Here is an 18,881-nt window from a genome sequence, read left to right on the forward strand (position 1 = left end):
TGGTGGGCGGAGCCTTGGGTGTGCCGCTTATCCCGTCGTGAAGTGGGGGTTGCCAGTTCAGAGGCGACAAGTTGGCTTGGCCCGGCTGAGCTGCTCCCACTCCTCCACGGCCTCGCTTCGAACAGCTGCAGGTGGGCCAAAAGGATGAATGGAAATGCGTGGGATTTGAATATCGCTAGCCACCGAGCGCCCTCTTGACATGGACGGAGTGGAATAACCGCCTTTTCTCCCCACTTAAAAGACAAAACGTCCCTTTGTGACAAGTTTTTTTTTTTTTTTTTTTTTTAATAAATAACAGGCAGTGAACATGCCGCGCGCGTAACTAGATCCGCTTTCAACATTTTAATTGTATATTCCAGCATCGTTTGAAGAATGGCGCTGGCGAGATTCAGCAAAATACTCCGTCTGCCCACTCTTGATATAAAAAAGAAAGTCAAACAGTACGAGCACGTCCACCGGGACATCAACCCAAGCGACCAGTGGGAGATTGTGGGCGAACTGGGCGATGGCGCGTTTGGAAAAGTCTACAAGGTAAGGTGGAACCCATGCAAATGGACTTACAAACTATTTGGACCTCTTATGCAAACTTAAACTGTCTGAGAAAATTGCTAAAGTACTTAATTGCACCGGCTGGGGTACGTTTGATACATGCCATTTGATTTATTGACTTACCATTTGATTTGAAAGGATGTGTTCCCATATTTTGGATTTTGTTTTTGAATAAGGAACCAAAAAAAAAAAAAGGCCAGTTTGTGTATTCATAGTTAGTGCACTGGCATATTTAGGCACAAGGATGGACCACAGTCTTTAATAACTTTGTTTTAATGCAATTTTCGACACCTGCTGCATTTATTTCTGCCTGGGAGCATGAATTTTAATTAGCACGTTTTTAGCCAATTATCATAAATGTCCAAATCAATTTTGAATCTTTTCAGAAATAAATTCAACAACAAAAAGGAGAAGATTTCTGTTGCTTTGATTCGGGCTTTTTCCGATTACAGTCACACAGATGATTGAAAAATCTACACAAACATAACCCCCCCCCACCCCCCCAGCAGGATTACACACGCACACAAAAAAATATAGTGAATAAACTTTGAAAGATGACACACACACCAGGCAAGGAAAAACCCATTACATTTTGGTTTTAATCCAGTTTTTGTGCTTTAAGATGCATAGTTTCCATAATCTCCCAGTAATACATGAATGTGAGTTAAAAAAAAAAAACAACCCAAAAGCAAAGATTTCAAAGGTGGGTATGTAATTGATAGGTTTCCAAATATGTCACCACAGTCCAGACCAATTGGGTAAATTAACGATAGAAAAAAACTTAATGCTTCACCGTTTACATGTGTTCTCTGACCTCTATGACAGACAAGATGGCATAATTGGAAACCTATCCATACGTTGACAGTTTAGTGTTACTAATTAGCTTTGTTTGCCTCTAGAGTTGTTCTGCACTCCTCGTCTGATGTAGTCACATTCATTCTTGAACAGCTCAATTTTAATTTCCAGTTCCCTCTTAAGAAAAGTTTGGCTTGTTGTATTAAAGGAAAAACAGGTCTTTGTTTACCCTTCTCACTCGTTGTTGCCGCCAATTCAAGATAGTGACCTCCTTGTACTCATTAAAATGTTGTGTTCCTCATAACTTCATCAGGTTTCCATTTACACCTATAGGCCTCTTATTTTCCTCGTGACACTTCCGTCAAGCTTATAACTTTTCCTGATGTTTCCAAAACAAACGAGACCAACGAGTTTCGCTGACGTTTCTAGATGCAACAATTGCACGCACGATAGGTTTAGCACATTTTTAGAATCAACCAGCCATTCAGTCACCCACCCCGCCCTCCCTGTTAGGGAATCCAGCTGCAGGGACATTGAAAGCACTCTTGTATCCATTCCTTACGAGCAGGACAAGCAGAACTTGAGCTCAGGTTTAATCTGGATGTTTGTGTCCAACTGATTTCTTCCTGTACAAGGTGGCATCGTGTGCGCACCGCCCAGTAGAGTACAGTGGATGTCTTTGACATTTCAATGGTCTGGGTCGAAGGAGAACCGCTTTACTGGAAGTCAGTATTGAATATAAATACATAAGTATTTGTAGGGCTACAGTGGTTTATCACCGGATTTGCCATCTCAAAGCAATGGCTTTTGTGCCCTCAATGCCTAACTTCTGCATTTTGACAACACACGTGTTGTCGATATAGCCATATAGTCCAATGGTTAAAATGTGCTCTCATCAATGTTGTTCCTGGAAGGAGACAGATATTCTTCACATGTAGGATTCGGAGTAAGTCATACTTTGTATCCCAGCTTCACTCCCAAGGTATACTTTATGCATCCCCTCAGTGTTTATCCGTTCTCATAAGAAGGCGTCTCAGCTGTTTGCTTTCCATGAATGCCACTGAAGGAGGTTAGTTTCTACAGATAGAGAGTGGGAGCATGTGATAGTCAAGAGAGGAAGCTGTAGGACTGCATCTACTTACTCCCAAACTTCCAAAAATACCAATTTTTATGTGGAAAGAAAATGGCTTCAAGTGGTAAAGGTCACCAGTTCCTAAAAGTCCCGGTGTGCACGGTTTAAATTAGAACTTTTTAAAAAAATTCCAATTTTCTCAAGTCTTTTTCATTTTTTTAACACCAAATACGACAAACAAGGACGTTGGTGTGAACGTGTTGCGTGCAAAATCACAAAGTCACTGTGACCCCTGAGAGTCACTTTCATATTAAGGCGGGGGCCACAAAGTATCTTCTCGAAGGCTGGCATTTTGAGACCCCTGATTTAGAATAAACATGTTGATTGATTTATGAATGAAAAGGTCTCTATTGACCTGCCTTCACCATAAGACTGAAGGGTGAAAAATGACACTTTCCATACTTTGGGGTGCTTATTCTCCAAAGAATCAGGTTGGATTTTAAATTAATTCATGTTCATTATGAGAAACCTTTTTATAATCTATAAGAATATAACATTTTGGTTGGGAAGAGCTTTTAAATCTAGGACTGGCTGCTGAGCCGAGAGAGGCCAGTATGCTTCCCAAGCATTACTGAGGTGCCGTTAAGCAAATCAGCCACTTTTGTCCAACCACTGAATTGTAAAGGACCCATGAAAAGGGAACATGTTATGGTGTATTTACCCGTTTTTGGGGCTAAAAATAGTTTAGTCTCTTATATAGCTGCCCATCCATCAAGTATTATATTAAACTTCCAAGTAAATCTTTTGTTATGTCTATTTCTGAAAATGTCTGTGTCTGTTCCGCATTCCTGCCCTACTGTAACAGTCTGGATGCGGAGGGGTGAACATCTGCTCCAGTGGGAGTTTCAATTTCCTGAAGTCACCACTAACTCCACAAAACCATTGCAAAATAAGTTGCTCGTCACTTTATTGATTTATGTAATTAGAAGACACTTGGTAAAGGAACTGATGTGAAAACATTTTGGAAGGTTAGAATGTTCAGGTCATTTCCCAAATAGATGCCAGAAGACTTCTTAAGACACCTTGGATCAGGTTTTAATTTGTAGTGAAAATAGACAATATGATTAGTCTTTTAACATATCTTTTGCAATGCCTTTATAAAAATACCACAAGGCTCGAAAACTGAGTACGGATAGCAGATATCAGTATCAATTTGATACTGGCCTTATTTCTCTTATTTTTTTTAATTTTTTTAAACCTGTTCTGTTCAGCAGCATGGCCTGCAATAACTTACCAAGAGAACAGAAATAAAGTGGACACATAAGGGCGCAATAGGATTTGTGGTAAATTAGCAAAGTAGTGCTACTGACAAGTGGGTGCTATTGTATTTTATTTTTGTTCCAAACACCTGGGAATGGTTCAAAATTTCAAATGGTCATATCATAAATAATAATGTTAAGATCAGCATTTTTGTGTGAACAATCCCATGAGCCTTCATTTCTGATTCCAAAGGTATTGGTAGTTCATAAATTTCATGGGTAAATACGATGAGGCGTTTAAAGAATATGGTTTCACAGTCATAACGGCCTTTTGAGGGGAACTGTAACCCCAGTGGCCGGCAACAAAACGTTTGACACGCCTCCTATAGAGCCTATCAATTTTTGTCCCTCCGTATACACTTTTTATGTAAACATTAGCAAGGTATGCCGAACATATAACTATACATACACAAATATGTCCATTCATAATGCAAAAATTGTGCATTTTACATATACTCGTGATGTAAAAATCTTTATGTCCTGGCGAAATAACGTGCAGTAAAAATTTGCCTGCTCCTATAGATGAAAGAAACTGTCACAGTGTTGCAAAAGAGTGGGGTGAAAATGGCGTGGACGTATGGCTTATTTACATTTTATTCAGATGTATGGGTGTCAAGTGAAATTGCAAATGTTTTCCCTCACTAATTAAAGATCCACGTGCTGCTTAGCCCGTTACCCTGCTGGTGCCGTTGAAATGTTTCCATAAACACGTGCAGCTTGTGTAAGGTTACGCTCCATCAGACTCCCGTTGTGATAGTGATGCCCCAGAAGGTCTGCCTTGTAACTGTGACGCACCTCCACGGTCATCCACATTGGATATTTACTTTATTTAGCTTTTTTTTGTTTGCACTCTCTGTTTTAGTAAATCTTGATCATGCCACTAACTGAATGAAAGGGGGGAAAAAAAAATCTGTGGTACGAACTTCCTCATTTTGAGGGTGTAGGGGGATAAGACAAAGTTTATGATGTCCTTATGCTTAATTTAGAATTGTGCAAACATGTACTGTCGTATACATCTCTAGTGAGGTCATCACTTCTCTGTTTAATCTCAGGAGCCAGCTGAACCCACGGGGACTGATAAGAAACTGCATGCTGGGTGTGGGCTCATCATGTGGGGAACCCCCTACCCCCACCCTGTTCTGTACTATTCCTGGCACTTTTTTGTGCTGTCATAATGGTTGTGGTCCCAGGACTCTGACCAAATGTTTTATTTTTTGACTGTTTTACTGGGGAAATGTTAATACCATTTAAAAAAAAAAAAAAAAAACACAAATCTTCATGGATTGGGAATTCTCATAATGAACATGTGGTCAGACAGTCTAATTTAGCTAATCTAATTAGAAATGTTATTTTCAAAATGTTGCGGGCTAGAAGGACCAGTGTTGTGTTTTTGTTAAGGGTGTGCAGTGTAAGTGCTGCTCTTTGTATATAGTGCTTCACACCCAGTTCCCTTCTGTAAATGCTTCAATTCATGCTTGGAGTCTGTCGGCAGGTTATGCAAGAGAGGAACTGTTGTGCTGCTGGGTTAAAAAAAAAAAATTAAAAAAACGTCACTTACGCTCTCCCATAGCAGGGGAACAAAAAGTGACTTTCTCTTAAATTGCGTTATTTATTTTACACTTGATGACAGATCCTCACTTTATGCAGGGATTTTAGGTCATTGGTAGAAGTAGTACTGAGCAATTAATGACCGTTTTGGACGAATTTGAGTTGTTGCTTAGTCATTTTTCATGGCTTCCATCATTATAAAAGGCGTATACTCTGATGTGCACTGGTTTCAGTAGCTTTGTTGCAATGCACAAAGAGGAGTTGGCCCAGTCTTGCTATGTTAGTGACTATTCTCATGACTGTTTTTCAAAAACCGTTGACCGATGTTAGTTCCTGCTAAAAAAAAACTGACATCAGAATCACTTTCACATCGATTTCTGCATGACAAGATCCCAGAGGAAGGCATTTGTGTATTCAGTCATGCCGAACAGTGCTAAAGACACGATGCTCTTATTTCAAAACTAGTGATTTATTTATTAAGTTTTGAAACCTGACCTAAGGTATCTGCTTCCACGCTGTAATTTTCTTTTGCCGAGCTTAGTGTGCTTTTTCTGTGCTACTCTTCATGAGAAAAGACGGTGAGAGAGCTTGAAGAGGCGTTACAACGGACATAGAGCAGCCGGGCATTGTAATTTGACGGATCATTTTATGATGTCACTTGTTTTTCTAAAAGGTGAAGTGGTAAAAATAAAGGAAAATTGGAAAAAAAACTGACGCCATATCACACAACCTAAATTGGAGGAGGTGTACCGTTCGTCATACGACACGTTGCCGTTCACAGATGCTAAAAAAGGCAATGGAAGATGAGGTGTGGAAATTTACTGCAGGGCAAAATTTTAACATGTATTTATTCCCTAGTGGTGTGTGTGTGCTGTGTTTAGTGGACAATATGTGAAAAGTGAGGTCTTATCGATACTTTGCATTAAGTTTTCTGATTATTTTCCAGGATCGTGAGTATCATCGTGGACTTCTGTTGTGATGCAAAGTGGTTGGGATGTGTACAAAGACCATGGTTTAAGACTTTGAGGAGGAGAAATTCATTAGATTTATTTATTTTTTTTTTAAATACATTTATCATGGGATGGGGCAAAACTTAACACCAGTGTCTTATTGAGCAGAATGATATTTTCCGGTGTCCCCAATGGGACAAGTTGAAAGTTGCAGCAAATGGTCTGCATTGATTTAGCGGAACTTTTCATAGCAGATTTCCTGCCATTCTTGTGATCACAAACTGTTGTACTTGACGGTATGAACACTTCTGCTGATTTCGGCCAAATGTAGTGTGCTCCATTTTGCCTCAGTTGCTACAAGACACAATTATCCAGGAATCATTTCTGCACAATCAACAGTATTTGTATTTATTTTTTTATGCCCACTCTTGGTTTGCACCCATCAGTTATTTACAAATAGAAAAATAACCCTCAGTTTCAGTATGTGAGCTTGACAGCTCCTGTGTTTGCTTTAAGTTTAGTACACACTTGTGCAGAATTGTCATAGAAAAAGGCTTGTTAACTTTGTGGTGGCTACGGTTGAGATCCACTTAAAGCAGAACCTCTGAAGTCGACATATACTTTGGGTCATACAATGTGAAAACGTGTTTCTTTTTTTTCCAGGAAAAGTTTCACAAAACCTGAGGTATCAGCATATTTTGTAAAACATAAACCTTACTTTAGAATTACTAAAGGTTTTACAAATTCAACAGTTGGCCACGGCTCAGGATATTTCAAGTTTAATTTTATTGCAAAACAGGAAAAATAGTTTGGAGGTACACCTGTGATCGGAACTGACTTGTTTGACCACGTAGCCTATTCAACTAAGGACTTTTGTGGTATTGTAAGTAATTTCCCAATTGTTTAAATCCAACATGCCTGTATTATTCGCTTCGGCAGGTGAAACAGTAACATCTGTTTTTACTTTTGTTGGGTGACGTTAGCTTTGTTTAAACGGTTTACGCCGTTCAGCAGAACAGTGACTGCAGACTAATTGATAAACAGACCAGCCATTAAGGAAGAAATGTTTGACCAATGACAGAGTGACAAAGCGACATTGAGTGAAGTCATAAAGCTAAGAGGTAGAATTTTGCATTTGTCGAATTCCAAACAAGGGAAAAAAACAAGTTTCTGTAAGCCCTGACACTGTTTTCCTTGGCAGCATTATTACTTTAGTACACTCAATCATGACAATATATGTTCCTGAAAGATTACTCGAACTATACTTGGCATTTTACTATGTGAAAATAATTCAAAGTTGTTCCCTGCTACATGGCGCTGAAGCTAAAACTGAGATTTGGAGCAAGATTAAGTAAGGCATGTTGCCGTCATCTCCAAGGAATTCAGAGCGTCACAAAAAATTAGAGTAAAAGCATAACACTGTGTAAAGCTTTTTTTTTTTTTTTTTTTTTTTTTTTCTTTTCCAAAATTGTTAGAGAACTCTGATGCGACACTTGGACAATGATTAACATCATTTGTCACGATTTTAAAATTGTAGGCACTAGGCACACCCGTTTTTGTGTAAGAGCTATGGTATGACATTCAGTTTCCTCAGCAATAGCTACAATGCAACATTGATTGTGATTTAAATTGCAGTACAAACTAACTTCGCAGTAACGCTGCAAACATTTTTACGATGCACTTTGCATTTGTCTCCACTGTGGTCAAACATTCCACAGTTGTGCACTGACGTCGTACTAATTTGAAGTGTCCTTTCCAAGTCATTTTTTCTCATGAAGTTGTATACACTTGATACCTGTGTACATGTAAACAGACACGTTTACCTCTTTTTCTTGCAAGGATACACATTTGAAACTACAGGGCTTGTTAGCAAGAGGGCAGTGAATTTTCATTATGGTCACACTCCCTAAATATGTTTGTCGAAATACCTAGAAAGATAGTCAAATCAGTTGCATAAATTCTGACCAATAGGGATGACAAAAAGTGAGATCCAAATTTCATGCCCAGGCCTAATATTCAATTGATCCTTGAATAACATTTTCATCTTTGCCATTGAATTTCTTATATTTAAGGTAGTTCCATTTTTGTGGGAAAAAGGTGTTGATAGTTTCACTTTTATTGATTTTAAAAAATATATATATATATATACTTTTGTAATTGGGTATATTTGATTAGAATGATCTTCCTTATACGGTATGTATTTCATCATTTGCAGTCTTTAAAATGGTGTCTTGTCGCTTTTGGAAATCTGATCCAAGACAGCTAGTTTATCATTGTCACAATGTCGCTGGGGTGTTTGGGGGTCAGAGGGAGTATAACGGAGTGCTGAGATGTTCACAGAAGAGTGAAAGTATCTGGTGTCTCAGTGTTTACCGTTTGGAGCCTTGTTAACTGTGCAGCTGACTGACTGACGGTTTGATGGTTGGAGGAGACATTCTGTTGACTTGCACCTTTGGTTGCCCCTTGCGATGGCAACTCCGTTTGGTTAACACACACACACACACACACTGCATGGCCATATAGTGCATGAGATAGGTACAGTTGGAACCTCTTTCTGTTGATTCAGATGTTTTCCCACAGCTCTCGAACGAAGACATTAGAAGTCAGTTGGTTGTTTAGTCTGTCAGCTTCCTGTAGGTCACTCTGGGGACGCACATGCATGCTTCCACATGGTGTACATAAATAGACTCTCTTAACGTTAAGGGCTAAACTGCGCCCAAGATATATATCCAACCACAGCAATGAGATGGGTTCATAGTTGTAAATTGTAGGGATTTCTAGTTTGTCCGCAGAGTAGAAGTGAAAGTTTTGTTTGTAGCAGTAATTTAAATCTCAACATTGGCCAATTATCTCAAATTTTTGTTTTTCCTCACTGTCAACTTCATCCAAAGGTCATATGATAAAGCCTTTTGTGGATTAACATTTTGGTACATAACAAAAATGTAGATACATATGTAGTATAATACAAAAATAATTCACACTTATCAGGCATGCTTTTTTTCGTGTGTATGTCTGTAATAGTATGACACTACCAATACAATGAAGCTAAAGTTTGACATACGTTCTCCATATGTTATAAAACTGCTAAGTAGTATGGGCTGAAACCATGCATAATGTAATAATTCAGAGTTAAACTGATGTCATCAATGTACTCATTTTCCATACTGCTTATTGTCACTAATTCTGGCTATTGATCCAGATTTGGGAGAGGACATAGTTCACACTTCTGTTTCCTAGTCCAGAGAAAAGGTGTTTGATGCTGCTGGGTATAGGGTAAGGGCTCCCAAGTTCTTACACATCAAACTCATCCAAGTGCAAAATATCTTTACGGTCCTTGCTTGGCGCACCTAGAAGTAGTAATGCTGGGACTGATGAGATAATTTCCCAAACTCATGTTACAGTAGTAGAACAGATTTGCAGAAAGTCTGAAATTGTTCACGTGTATTTTTAAAGATGGTCTCATGCAGAGTCTTTATCACGTTCACCAGGCCTGCAATAAGGAGACCGGTGTTCTCGCTGCTGCCAAAGTTATCCAGACCAAATGTGAGGAAGAGCTCGAAGACTACATGGTTGAGATTGAAATCCTGGCCAAATGCGACCACCGCTACATTGTCAAGCTGCTGGATGCCTACTACTACAATAACCATCTCTGGGTAGGCGACACCAACACACGCATTGATGCAGACTGGTGATTATGGACTAGGCACATCTTATCTGCTACCTTCCTCTTTACACCGCGCAATAGAAGTAAAAACAAAATGTTGCACACATGTTGACGGGATGTTGTATCCAGTGTGTAGTGGACTGGATATTTAAGGAAAATGTGTCATCAAAGCTTCATTTCTCCCACAAGGGTTTGATCTGTTAAAAGTGAAAGATAACAATAGAGAGAGAGAGAGAAAGTTAAAATCCCTTGGGTGACATAATGCATCTGAGGTGACCAGGGCCTGCCCCTGATGTTACTGCAGGAATGTGTGGTGTATTCCTCTCAGTTTAGTCAAGTATATATAATGTCCAACCCCCTCTTTAATGTCCAGGTTCTTCTGGCCTAAGAAAGTAATGACGTCGCACTCTACCATGACCTTGAATATTCTAGGAATTAAAAGCCGGCCAAAAGACTAAAGAGAGTTGTTTTTGTAATGTTTCACCCCTCAGATACAAATGTGACTATAATCAAAACCTGCAGTCCACTTTTAATATGCACAGTGTTTCCTGTGCAGAAATAGATTAAAAAGATGTGCACATCACAAGTGTGTTTACATACTTTTTTAAATTGTTTTTTTTTTTTTTTTTTTAAAGTGGGGTGCAACGACTTCTCACTAGAATCTAGCATGCACACGCAAACACAGCTGTGGCATAGCCTCAATGATTACCATGTTGTCATGGTTTTTGTTGGCCATAGTTGGAATTCCTAAGCCACCCCATCCCCACACCCACCCCTCCCAAACAAGTCAGATCTGTATTCACTGAGACGGTTTGTGCAACAAACATCCTTGCCTCCCTCCCTGTTCAAGCCACATGGGTGTGTTCTTACTCTCACAAGTATTGCACAGTAATTCCATTAATCTTTTTGCACATTGACTATAAAACCAGACAATATATAACGAAATGTAAGATAGAGCCATGTCACATTACATTACATAACTTACTAATAGATTAAATTTTTCTTCCCTTCTTGTTTTTTTTCCAACTTTTTAACATCCTTTGTCGGCACTATAAAGGGGGTAAAAATAAAAGCTAATTAATCCTTTCTATGCTGATCTGAATTCATTTGGTATGCAAATACATTGCATAATCCATGCGGATGGTTTGAACGCCACGAACATGTGCCAATTCAGAGCAACTGTACTGTGAGACGTTTCATGTTATACTGTGCATCACGTAAAAATCTCTGCAAGAGTGCAAGATCACCAGCAAGTGAGTGTGACTCAAACAATTGGGCAAGGGGTGAAATTACGTCTTCCGCATCAGAGTAGTCTGGTAACAAAGACCTGGCGAAAGAATGGTAGTCTCTTTTGTTCCCTTTTCAGGAGCAATCATCTGAGCTGAGCAGAGTGAGGAAGAAGTTAGCATTTAACACAATGATGACACAAGTATTGGTATCAGCAATAAGGCCTGCTGCATGCAGACAAACCCCATACAATGAAATCATTGCAAAAAAAAATAATTCTCACATTGACAGACTGGCCATATGGACAGACTGAAGAGCAAGCCTTTATGGGTGTTTATAGATTGTACTTTACATAACATTTATTAAACCGTAGAACAGTAGGATTTTAAATACATTTCAGTACTGTAATATATATTTTTTAAAAATGTACTTTTCCTCTGTGCCCCACTTAAATTAATTCCAGGATGGTGTTATTTAAGTTGCGTTAACATTTTTAATCAGACTTTTTTTTTTTTTCTGGGTTTTGTAAACAACACAATTAATTTTTCTCAACTAGGTTGTTCAAATGCTCCCATGCACCTAAATTATCTTAAATAATATAATTACAAGATAATTATTAGTACCAGTTATGTTTCTTCCCTTTCTGTGGTTCACTCTGGTCACCTAGTTGAGCAGAAATTGCACTACCAGTAACCACAGTTGGTAACTCCATTCACTCTGGGGGGAAAAAAAAAAAGTTTAGTTTTAACGGTTACTTATACTAGATTACCTGGCTAACTGTGACACTAACTTCAGAATCAAGTTACCTTCTTTGAAGCCGAAAGACTCATAAATACTAATGCAATATTTAAGAATGCTGTAAACTGGCTTTATTGCCCCCACGTCAGAGAAGCAATTAAGTAATCAAGATCATATGTAGGCCAACTGTTTTCAGATGTTTCTCCAAAAGTATTTGAAAGTAATCTATATGACTATAATTTATCAGAATTATTAGCGGAAGACAAGGTATACATGTACAATTTAAGAGCAACATGTAAAAACAGCCTCTTAAAATATATTAATGATTTAAAAAGTATTGACCTAAGAGAGAGGAAAACAGTTAAAACCAACGATGGACTTCATTCTTGCTTTTGTGACTGATTCAAAACAATGTAACTATACTCATTTTCGTCAGTTGATTAGATTGACATTGCAGTGAGATGAACAGATATTAAGAGATCATTTTAGTAAGTGAAGCTTTTGCAAGTGCACAGACTGTACTAGCGTGCCACACTGTGCCATTTCATGTACATTATATTGCTTTATGTTACCTGTGTAATAGTCTTTCCGAATCAGTGTTTCAGGTTGTTCCGTTTGGAGTCTCCAGTGGCACAGGCTGCGGTTGCTAGGAGACTTAATGACAGAGCAGTTTTTCATTGAAGACAGTATGTTTTGTCTTTGCTGGCACAGCTAGATACACCTTAGGGAAAGAAACCTCAGATGACTACACTACTCACACATTGAATGTGGTTGTAGTTAATTTTAGGGGGACTGCAGACACTGCGGGTATTCCTTGGAAGGTTAAGATTCTTTACAGCTCTCCCTCTACGTGAGGCGGGAAAATCACAGCACTGTGACCAGAGAGCAACCGCTGCATCAGCTAAACCTACACCTTTTCACATTTCTAGACTGTGACTTAAAATGGAAAAATAAGAGAGTAGCTTCTCCAAATGGGGGGGATAAAAAAAATGACAAAAAATGAATTTAGTTTAGTTAAAAAATAGTCCTGATGAGATGTTCTGGCCTAAAGTTGAAATGTTGCTTGGCCAGTCAGGGCACATTCTTCACTGCTAAACAACAACCCAGAATACTCTGTTAAAACTGTGAAACATTTGACTGACTGTCTCCCTACTGAAGTTCAGTCCCAGTAATTCCTTACTTACATGAGTGTTATAGTCCCCGAGATTTTCAAATTCATTATAGTTATGTTAGTATTGTTGAGAGTAAGATGCAGAACATGCAAATGGTGTCATCGAGATCTACCAGCCATATATCATTTTGTGCAAGGTTAAAGGTTTGTCATTATTTATGCCCACGAGAAATCTGTCTAGAGCAAGGGAGTGCAACATACAATAATAGAACATACATCCTCATATATAAACCCCACATAGTATATCTTATATTAGTTCAAAGCCTTAATCACCATGTAACCCTTCGATCTTATTGGTTGGTGAGCTGTCGTAAAAGTGGTGCTTTTATAATGATTATTGGCACTTCATACTATCAAGTCAGAATGATCAATGTTGTAGTTTTCATGATTTAGAACTACACTATCATATTGAGTTGTTTCCTTATGTTTTTGTAACCTTATAATAGCTACAGGTGTAATTTGTTTGGTTTCTACCTCATCCCCAAAGGAAACAATGAAGTACAAGTGACTGAAAATTTGAAAATGAACCCCATTAAATACTTTCAGTTCATTACAAGATGTTTTATTTAACAGATAGTAAACATGGCAATGAATAATAATTCACACACTATTTTAACTGTTGTTGATTATTGGCTGCAAGAAAATGTTGTTCTACTGCTACGAAGCTTGACGTGTCCATTTTGAGTTTAAATCAAAACAAGATTTCTTGTCCTACACTGGGTAAATTTGATGAAAATTAAAAAAACAATGTTTTTGTAAATTAAGAGCGATTAACATACAAATTCTTTGTCATGTTAAGATGTAAGTGAAACTCAACTGACGATACACAGAGAAACTTACTTATCACACTGCAGTGTGGAATAAAAACCACTTTCTTTGAGAAATCATGCACATATAGTGAATGTGCTCATATGCCTGTTCATGAAGGTATGCATACGTTATTGCATCAACTTCCCTTTCATGTCTACCTTTTTTGTCTGAGCTGAAACTCCACACCCCATGCAGAGTGTCGGTGCTTTGACATTGTTGTCATAGCAAGGTGTGATCTGCACGATGAGCTCATGGCACAGATGTTAGCGTCTTTTGGTTACTTGGATATAAGTTTGAGCCCTCCAATTGGCTGGCAACCAGTTCAGGGTGTACTGCGCCTCCTGCTAGATAGATAGCTGGTATAGGCTCCAGCCCTCTCACAGCACTTGTGAGGATAAGCGTCTCGGAAAATGGATGGACGGATGGATAAGAGCCTGTGTCCAAAATGTGATGAAAGCCATATTTAAATATTAACACACTTGCCCTTCCATTCATTGAGTGCAGATTCTATTAAAAATCTGTTGAACATGTTCAGACTGACCCAATGTATTGTTTCAACATGACAAGATTGTTTGCAAAATTTGTGGGCTTAGGTAAACATCACTTTCCTTTGAATGATTTAAATTGATTTATGACATTCTAAAAAAAATTCTTGATGTGGTCCAAAAGTAGATAAAGTCTGGAATATGATTGATAGAAGGCCATAAAAGATAAAACAATAGTGAGGTTTAGCCACAACTTTGTTAAAATAAATAAATACATACAAAAATTAAAAATACACATTTAACTTATCAGTTGTCTCATTAACATTTACTTTAAATGTAAACCTACACCTGTGGACTAAAGTTTTTCAGCCGGCATTGCAACATCCAACCTCTAAATGACTCTCAGACCATGAAACATGGAAAAAGTAAAAATTGAGGTGGGACTTATAGTCCCAGATTGAACGTGGAATGATAAAAATTCAGTACATTTCACTACGGCTGTCCCTATGGTACACAGTCTCTGTGTGTCAGAAACTATGGGAGAAAAGCAAATGAAAGATGCTTGTTTGAGGTTACTGTTGGCCAACAAGACATTTTAGGGAGTGTCCTGTTTTCTTTTTCCTCCTCTCTCCATCTCTGTTTTGACTTCACTCTTAAACTGCTATTATGTGTGGTCAAGGGACTTCACTCGAAATTCCAGTGAGTCTATTCTCAGTTGATTGCAATACTTTCACAACTTTTTTTGTTGTTGTCTTGCTTCATTAACTTTACCTGAGCATGCACCGTACATCTTTACTATACTCACAAATTATCCGACACTACGTCAGCGATCCCACTTTAGCTTCTAAAGTCCCGTTTGCCTCCTCTCCCATCTGGAAACCATGGCAAAGAAGGGCATGCCGGGATGGCTTAGAAGTTCGCGATAGTGCGATCAATTTTCACATCAAGCAGGGTTCGCACGCGGCCCTGAAAGTCCCTAAAAACCCCTAAATTTTCGAAGGTGCATTTAGGGGCTCCTAAAAGTCCTTAAAAATCTGCGAAAACCGGTCAAGCCCCTTAAAAAGCCTTAAATTAAAAAAAATCAAAGGCAGGACCACAACCGTCAAAATTATCCCCCCCCCCCAAAAAAAAAATTATTTAAAAAAAAAAAAATAGTGATCCGTCTGGCGTCCAAGACAGCCGGAAATTGTCAACGGAAGTCACCGTGTTGACAACTAGTCGCCATCTTGTCGCTATTCCGTTTTTTGTTTGTGTGAGTAGGCATTTCACTTCGTCTTCGTTACGACGTAGCGTAGTTCTTTCATCGATCCAACTTGTATCATGGGGAAGTGCATTTTTCAATATGCTTGGGTTAAAAGTAGGGAGTTCGGGGGCTGGGTTCGTCGAGATCCAAAAGATCGGCACATGTTTTACTGCCATCTGTGCAAGCAGAGTTACCAGTTTGAAAAGATGGGGGACAAAGCCCTGGAGTCGCACCGGAAAAACAGGACACACGCTTATTTGGCGAAAACTCTCATCTTCCGTTTGTATGAATCCATTTCTAAAATATCAAGATAGTGAAGCATCAACTTCAGGCAGTGGTACTGGCAGTGCATGCGCACCTACAGTTGTCCAGTCATCAACTTCAACCAGCCGGAAGTCAGGCTTTATGAACGTAGTTCAATACACGAAGACGGACTCGTTAAAGGCAGAGATCGCGTGGACTTTAAAAGTGATCTACAGCCATTACAGTTACAAATCTTGTGAAAATAATTCAAAAGTGTTTGCAGTCATGTTCCCAGACAGTGACATTGCTAAACACTACCACTGTGGGGAAAAGAAGACTTCGTACCTGGCTACATTTGGCATCGCTGCCCACTTTTCATCTCTACTGCTTCAAAGCCAAAAAAGCCAGAATAGAGACTGACATACCTACCCTTATTGAGAAGGCTGACAGGCTGTGTGAGGAGGCAGAAGAAAAGAGGAATCTGAGGTTTATCACCGAGGCCAATGCACTCAGAGGCAGAGCAAAGGACAAGAGAGCCACTTTGGCACCTCTGCAGCAACAAATAGAGGAGGTACTGGGTAGGTTCAAGGAGCCAGAATAGGGGTGCTGAGATAGACATCAGTAGAAGACATTTGTGTATATAGTTGCAATTGTAGTTAGAATATGTTTTTCTGTAGACTGTTGTGTGAAGACATTGACAAGGGTAATATCAATGAGAACTACCACAAGGGGCGACAGGTGATCACTGTCACAGGTACTGAGGTACTGGAACATTTGATGAACCAAGAACGTTTGATGGCACCATTGGGTAAGTCTTGATTTCCCACGATGGCCCTAAATTTTCCGTGTCGGCCCTAAAATTTTTCCGTGTCAGCCCCTAAGAATGCCCCTAAAAAGCCCTTAAATTTTTTGGGTCAGACTGAGTATGAACTCTGTCAAGTGTCCTGTCAGTTTAATTTTATAACTTCCATTGCAGTGTTCTCAAGAATTGAAGGTTCACTTTATTTTGTAGTTAACAAGACACGGGGGTAGCGTGACATCCATATTCCAACATATCTGTCTACCAGTCTGTCTGTCATTTATTCTTTGTCCCTTATCTATATCCTTCTTTTACATTCCCGTCCCGTTATCTAATTTTCAATTAGAAAAACAATTTAATCTGTTTTCTCCAAAAAGCGATAATTTTCAGTGAAATTAAATCATGTTAAAGCAAAGTTGGTATTTTCTTTTTGAACAATTTTTAATCAAATCAAATGGATTTGTACTCTGGCGTGGGGGGAAAAAACTGGTATCGTTTTATCCTAGTTTTAAAAAGGTGGTGCCACAATATTGCGGTGGATGGGGTAAATCTAGAGAAAATATTTCAGTTAATTGTACTGTACATAACAAAAAATACATGACATACTTTTGCTTTTCCTTCCCTAGATCATGATAGAGTTCTGTCCAGGAGGAGCTGTGGATGCCATAATGCTTGGTATGTTCGCCGCATTACTGTTTTATAACAGCATTCAATTCTATACATGCCAGAGCTCTACACTATCTTTTGCACTAGTACTGCTTGTATAAGTCTTTTTTTTCAGTTGGTCACACCATCATATGGTTTGTTGGCACCCCCTTTTTTTTTTTTTTTAAACAGTCCAGCAGTACCATGACATAGCTTAGTTTTTTATGAAAATTGATAGTAACTCGAAGTATATTTGCAAACTGTCACTGTTTGTTCGCAACAAGCAGTAACTGGCAAAACAGGTCAATTAAACCCCCCCCCAAAAAAAAAAAAAAAAAAACAACAAAAGGTTTTACTTCTGTTTTATTGGACTTTTATAGTGAAGGCTCCCGGTTTTCCTTGGAAAACCACATGATTGCCATACATTTAAAATGATTGCACAAGTACACCACCAAGTATTGTATACACTATTTTATAATTTTACTAGCAAAACAAACCAATTTGGTCATTTCAAATCATAAAGCAAAGCAAATTCATTTGTATAGCGCATTTCATACACAAGTTAACTAAATGTGCTTTACATGATTAAAGGCATTTGAAAACAAAGAGAAACATTTACAACGAGATAACAACAATCACAATTAGGGCTGACCTCACCTCTGTTGGCATCTTACTTCATTTGTGTGCAGCATAATAGCTAAATGCTCCTTCACCATGTTTGCTTTGGACTCTGCGCTCCACTATTTGACCTGAGTCAGTCGATCTCAGAGCTCAACTGGGTTTGTATTCCGTAAGCATTTCTTTCATGTATTCAGAACCTAAATTATTTAGTGATTTATAGACCAGCAGACTAGCAGAACTTTAAAATCTATTCTGAAGCTCACTGGAAGCCAGTGCTAGGACTTTATGATTGGAGTTATACGCTCTGACCGCTTTGTTTTGGTCAGAATGCGAGCTGCAGCATTCTGAATGAGCTGCAGTTGTTTAATACTTTTTTTTTTTGGGGGGGGGTCCAGTCAGAAGACCATTACAGTTATCAAGTCTACCTGAGATAAAAGCAAGGATGAGCTTTTCCTGGTCTGTTTGACACATACAAGACTTCACTCTTGATATGTTCTACAGATGGTAGAAGTCAGTTTTTGTGATTGATTTGACATGATTGAAAGTCAGGTCGGAATCAGAACAATAAGGTTTCGGACTTTGTATATGTTTTTTTTAAAGATGGAGAGTCCAGGTGTTTACTAACAGCAATTCCTCACATTCCTAAATGCATGGATAAATCATTATTACTCCAATTGTTGTACTTGATTTTAATAGTATATTTTTTTCCTGTGCAGTCTTTTTTTAATTAAGAGTGGGATTTTTAACCTAGCACATAAGTGACTAATGTGGTCACAGTCTCGAGCCCCGCATGCAGCATTTTCAGTCTCTTTTTGTCCACAATGCTTCAAAAACTAATTAGACCTTAAAAGCCCCAGACAGCAGACACAGCGGAGTCCTCTGTTGTGGGAAAATCCCGTGTGCTTTCACAGTGTAATCCTTGTGCTCGTATCTGCATGTACCCCCAATCCAGTTAACTAAACACACCTTCTCTTCTCCAAGATTAGCAACACTACCTGTGAA

General features: G+C 38.7%; 1 protein-coding gene across 2 annotated transcripts in view; it reads left to right on the forward strand.

The window, feature by feature from the left end:
• The first annotated feature begins 14 nt into the window (after window positions 1-14).
• stk10 (serine/threonine kinase 10) overlaps window positions 15-18,881 on the forward strand; it is a 38,605-nt gene continuing 19,738 nt past the window's right edge. The window contains exons 1-4 of one of the 2 annotated variants that reach the window (XM_061803227.1): window positions 15-131; window positions 360-531; window positions 9,722-9,886; window positions 17,240-17,288. In XM_061803227.1, the coding sequence (XP_061659211.1) occupies window positions 373-531; window positions 9,722-9,886; window positions 17,240-17,288 (373 nt within the window). In that variant the 5' untranslated portion in view covers window positions 15-131; window positions 360-372. Of the gene's footprint in view, window positions 132-359; window positions 532-9,432; window positions 9,507-9,721; window positions 9,887-17,239; window positions 17,289-18,881 lie in introns of those variants that run through there. The other variant, XM_061803228.1, reaches the window with a different exon arrangement.

This window comes from Syngnathoides biaculeatus, chromosome 18 (assembly GCF_019802595.1).
Source record: "Syngnathoides biaculeatus isolate LvHL_M chromosome 18, ASM1980259v1, whole genome shotgun sequence".
Classification (NCBI taxonomy): Eukaryota; Metazoa; Chordata; class Actinopteri; order Syngnathiformes; family Syngnathidae; genus Syngnathoides; species Syngnathoides biaculeatus.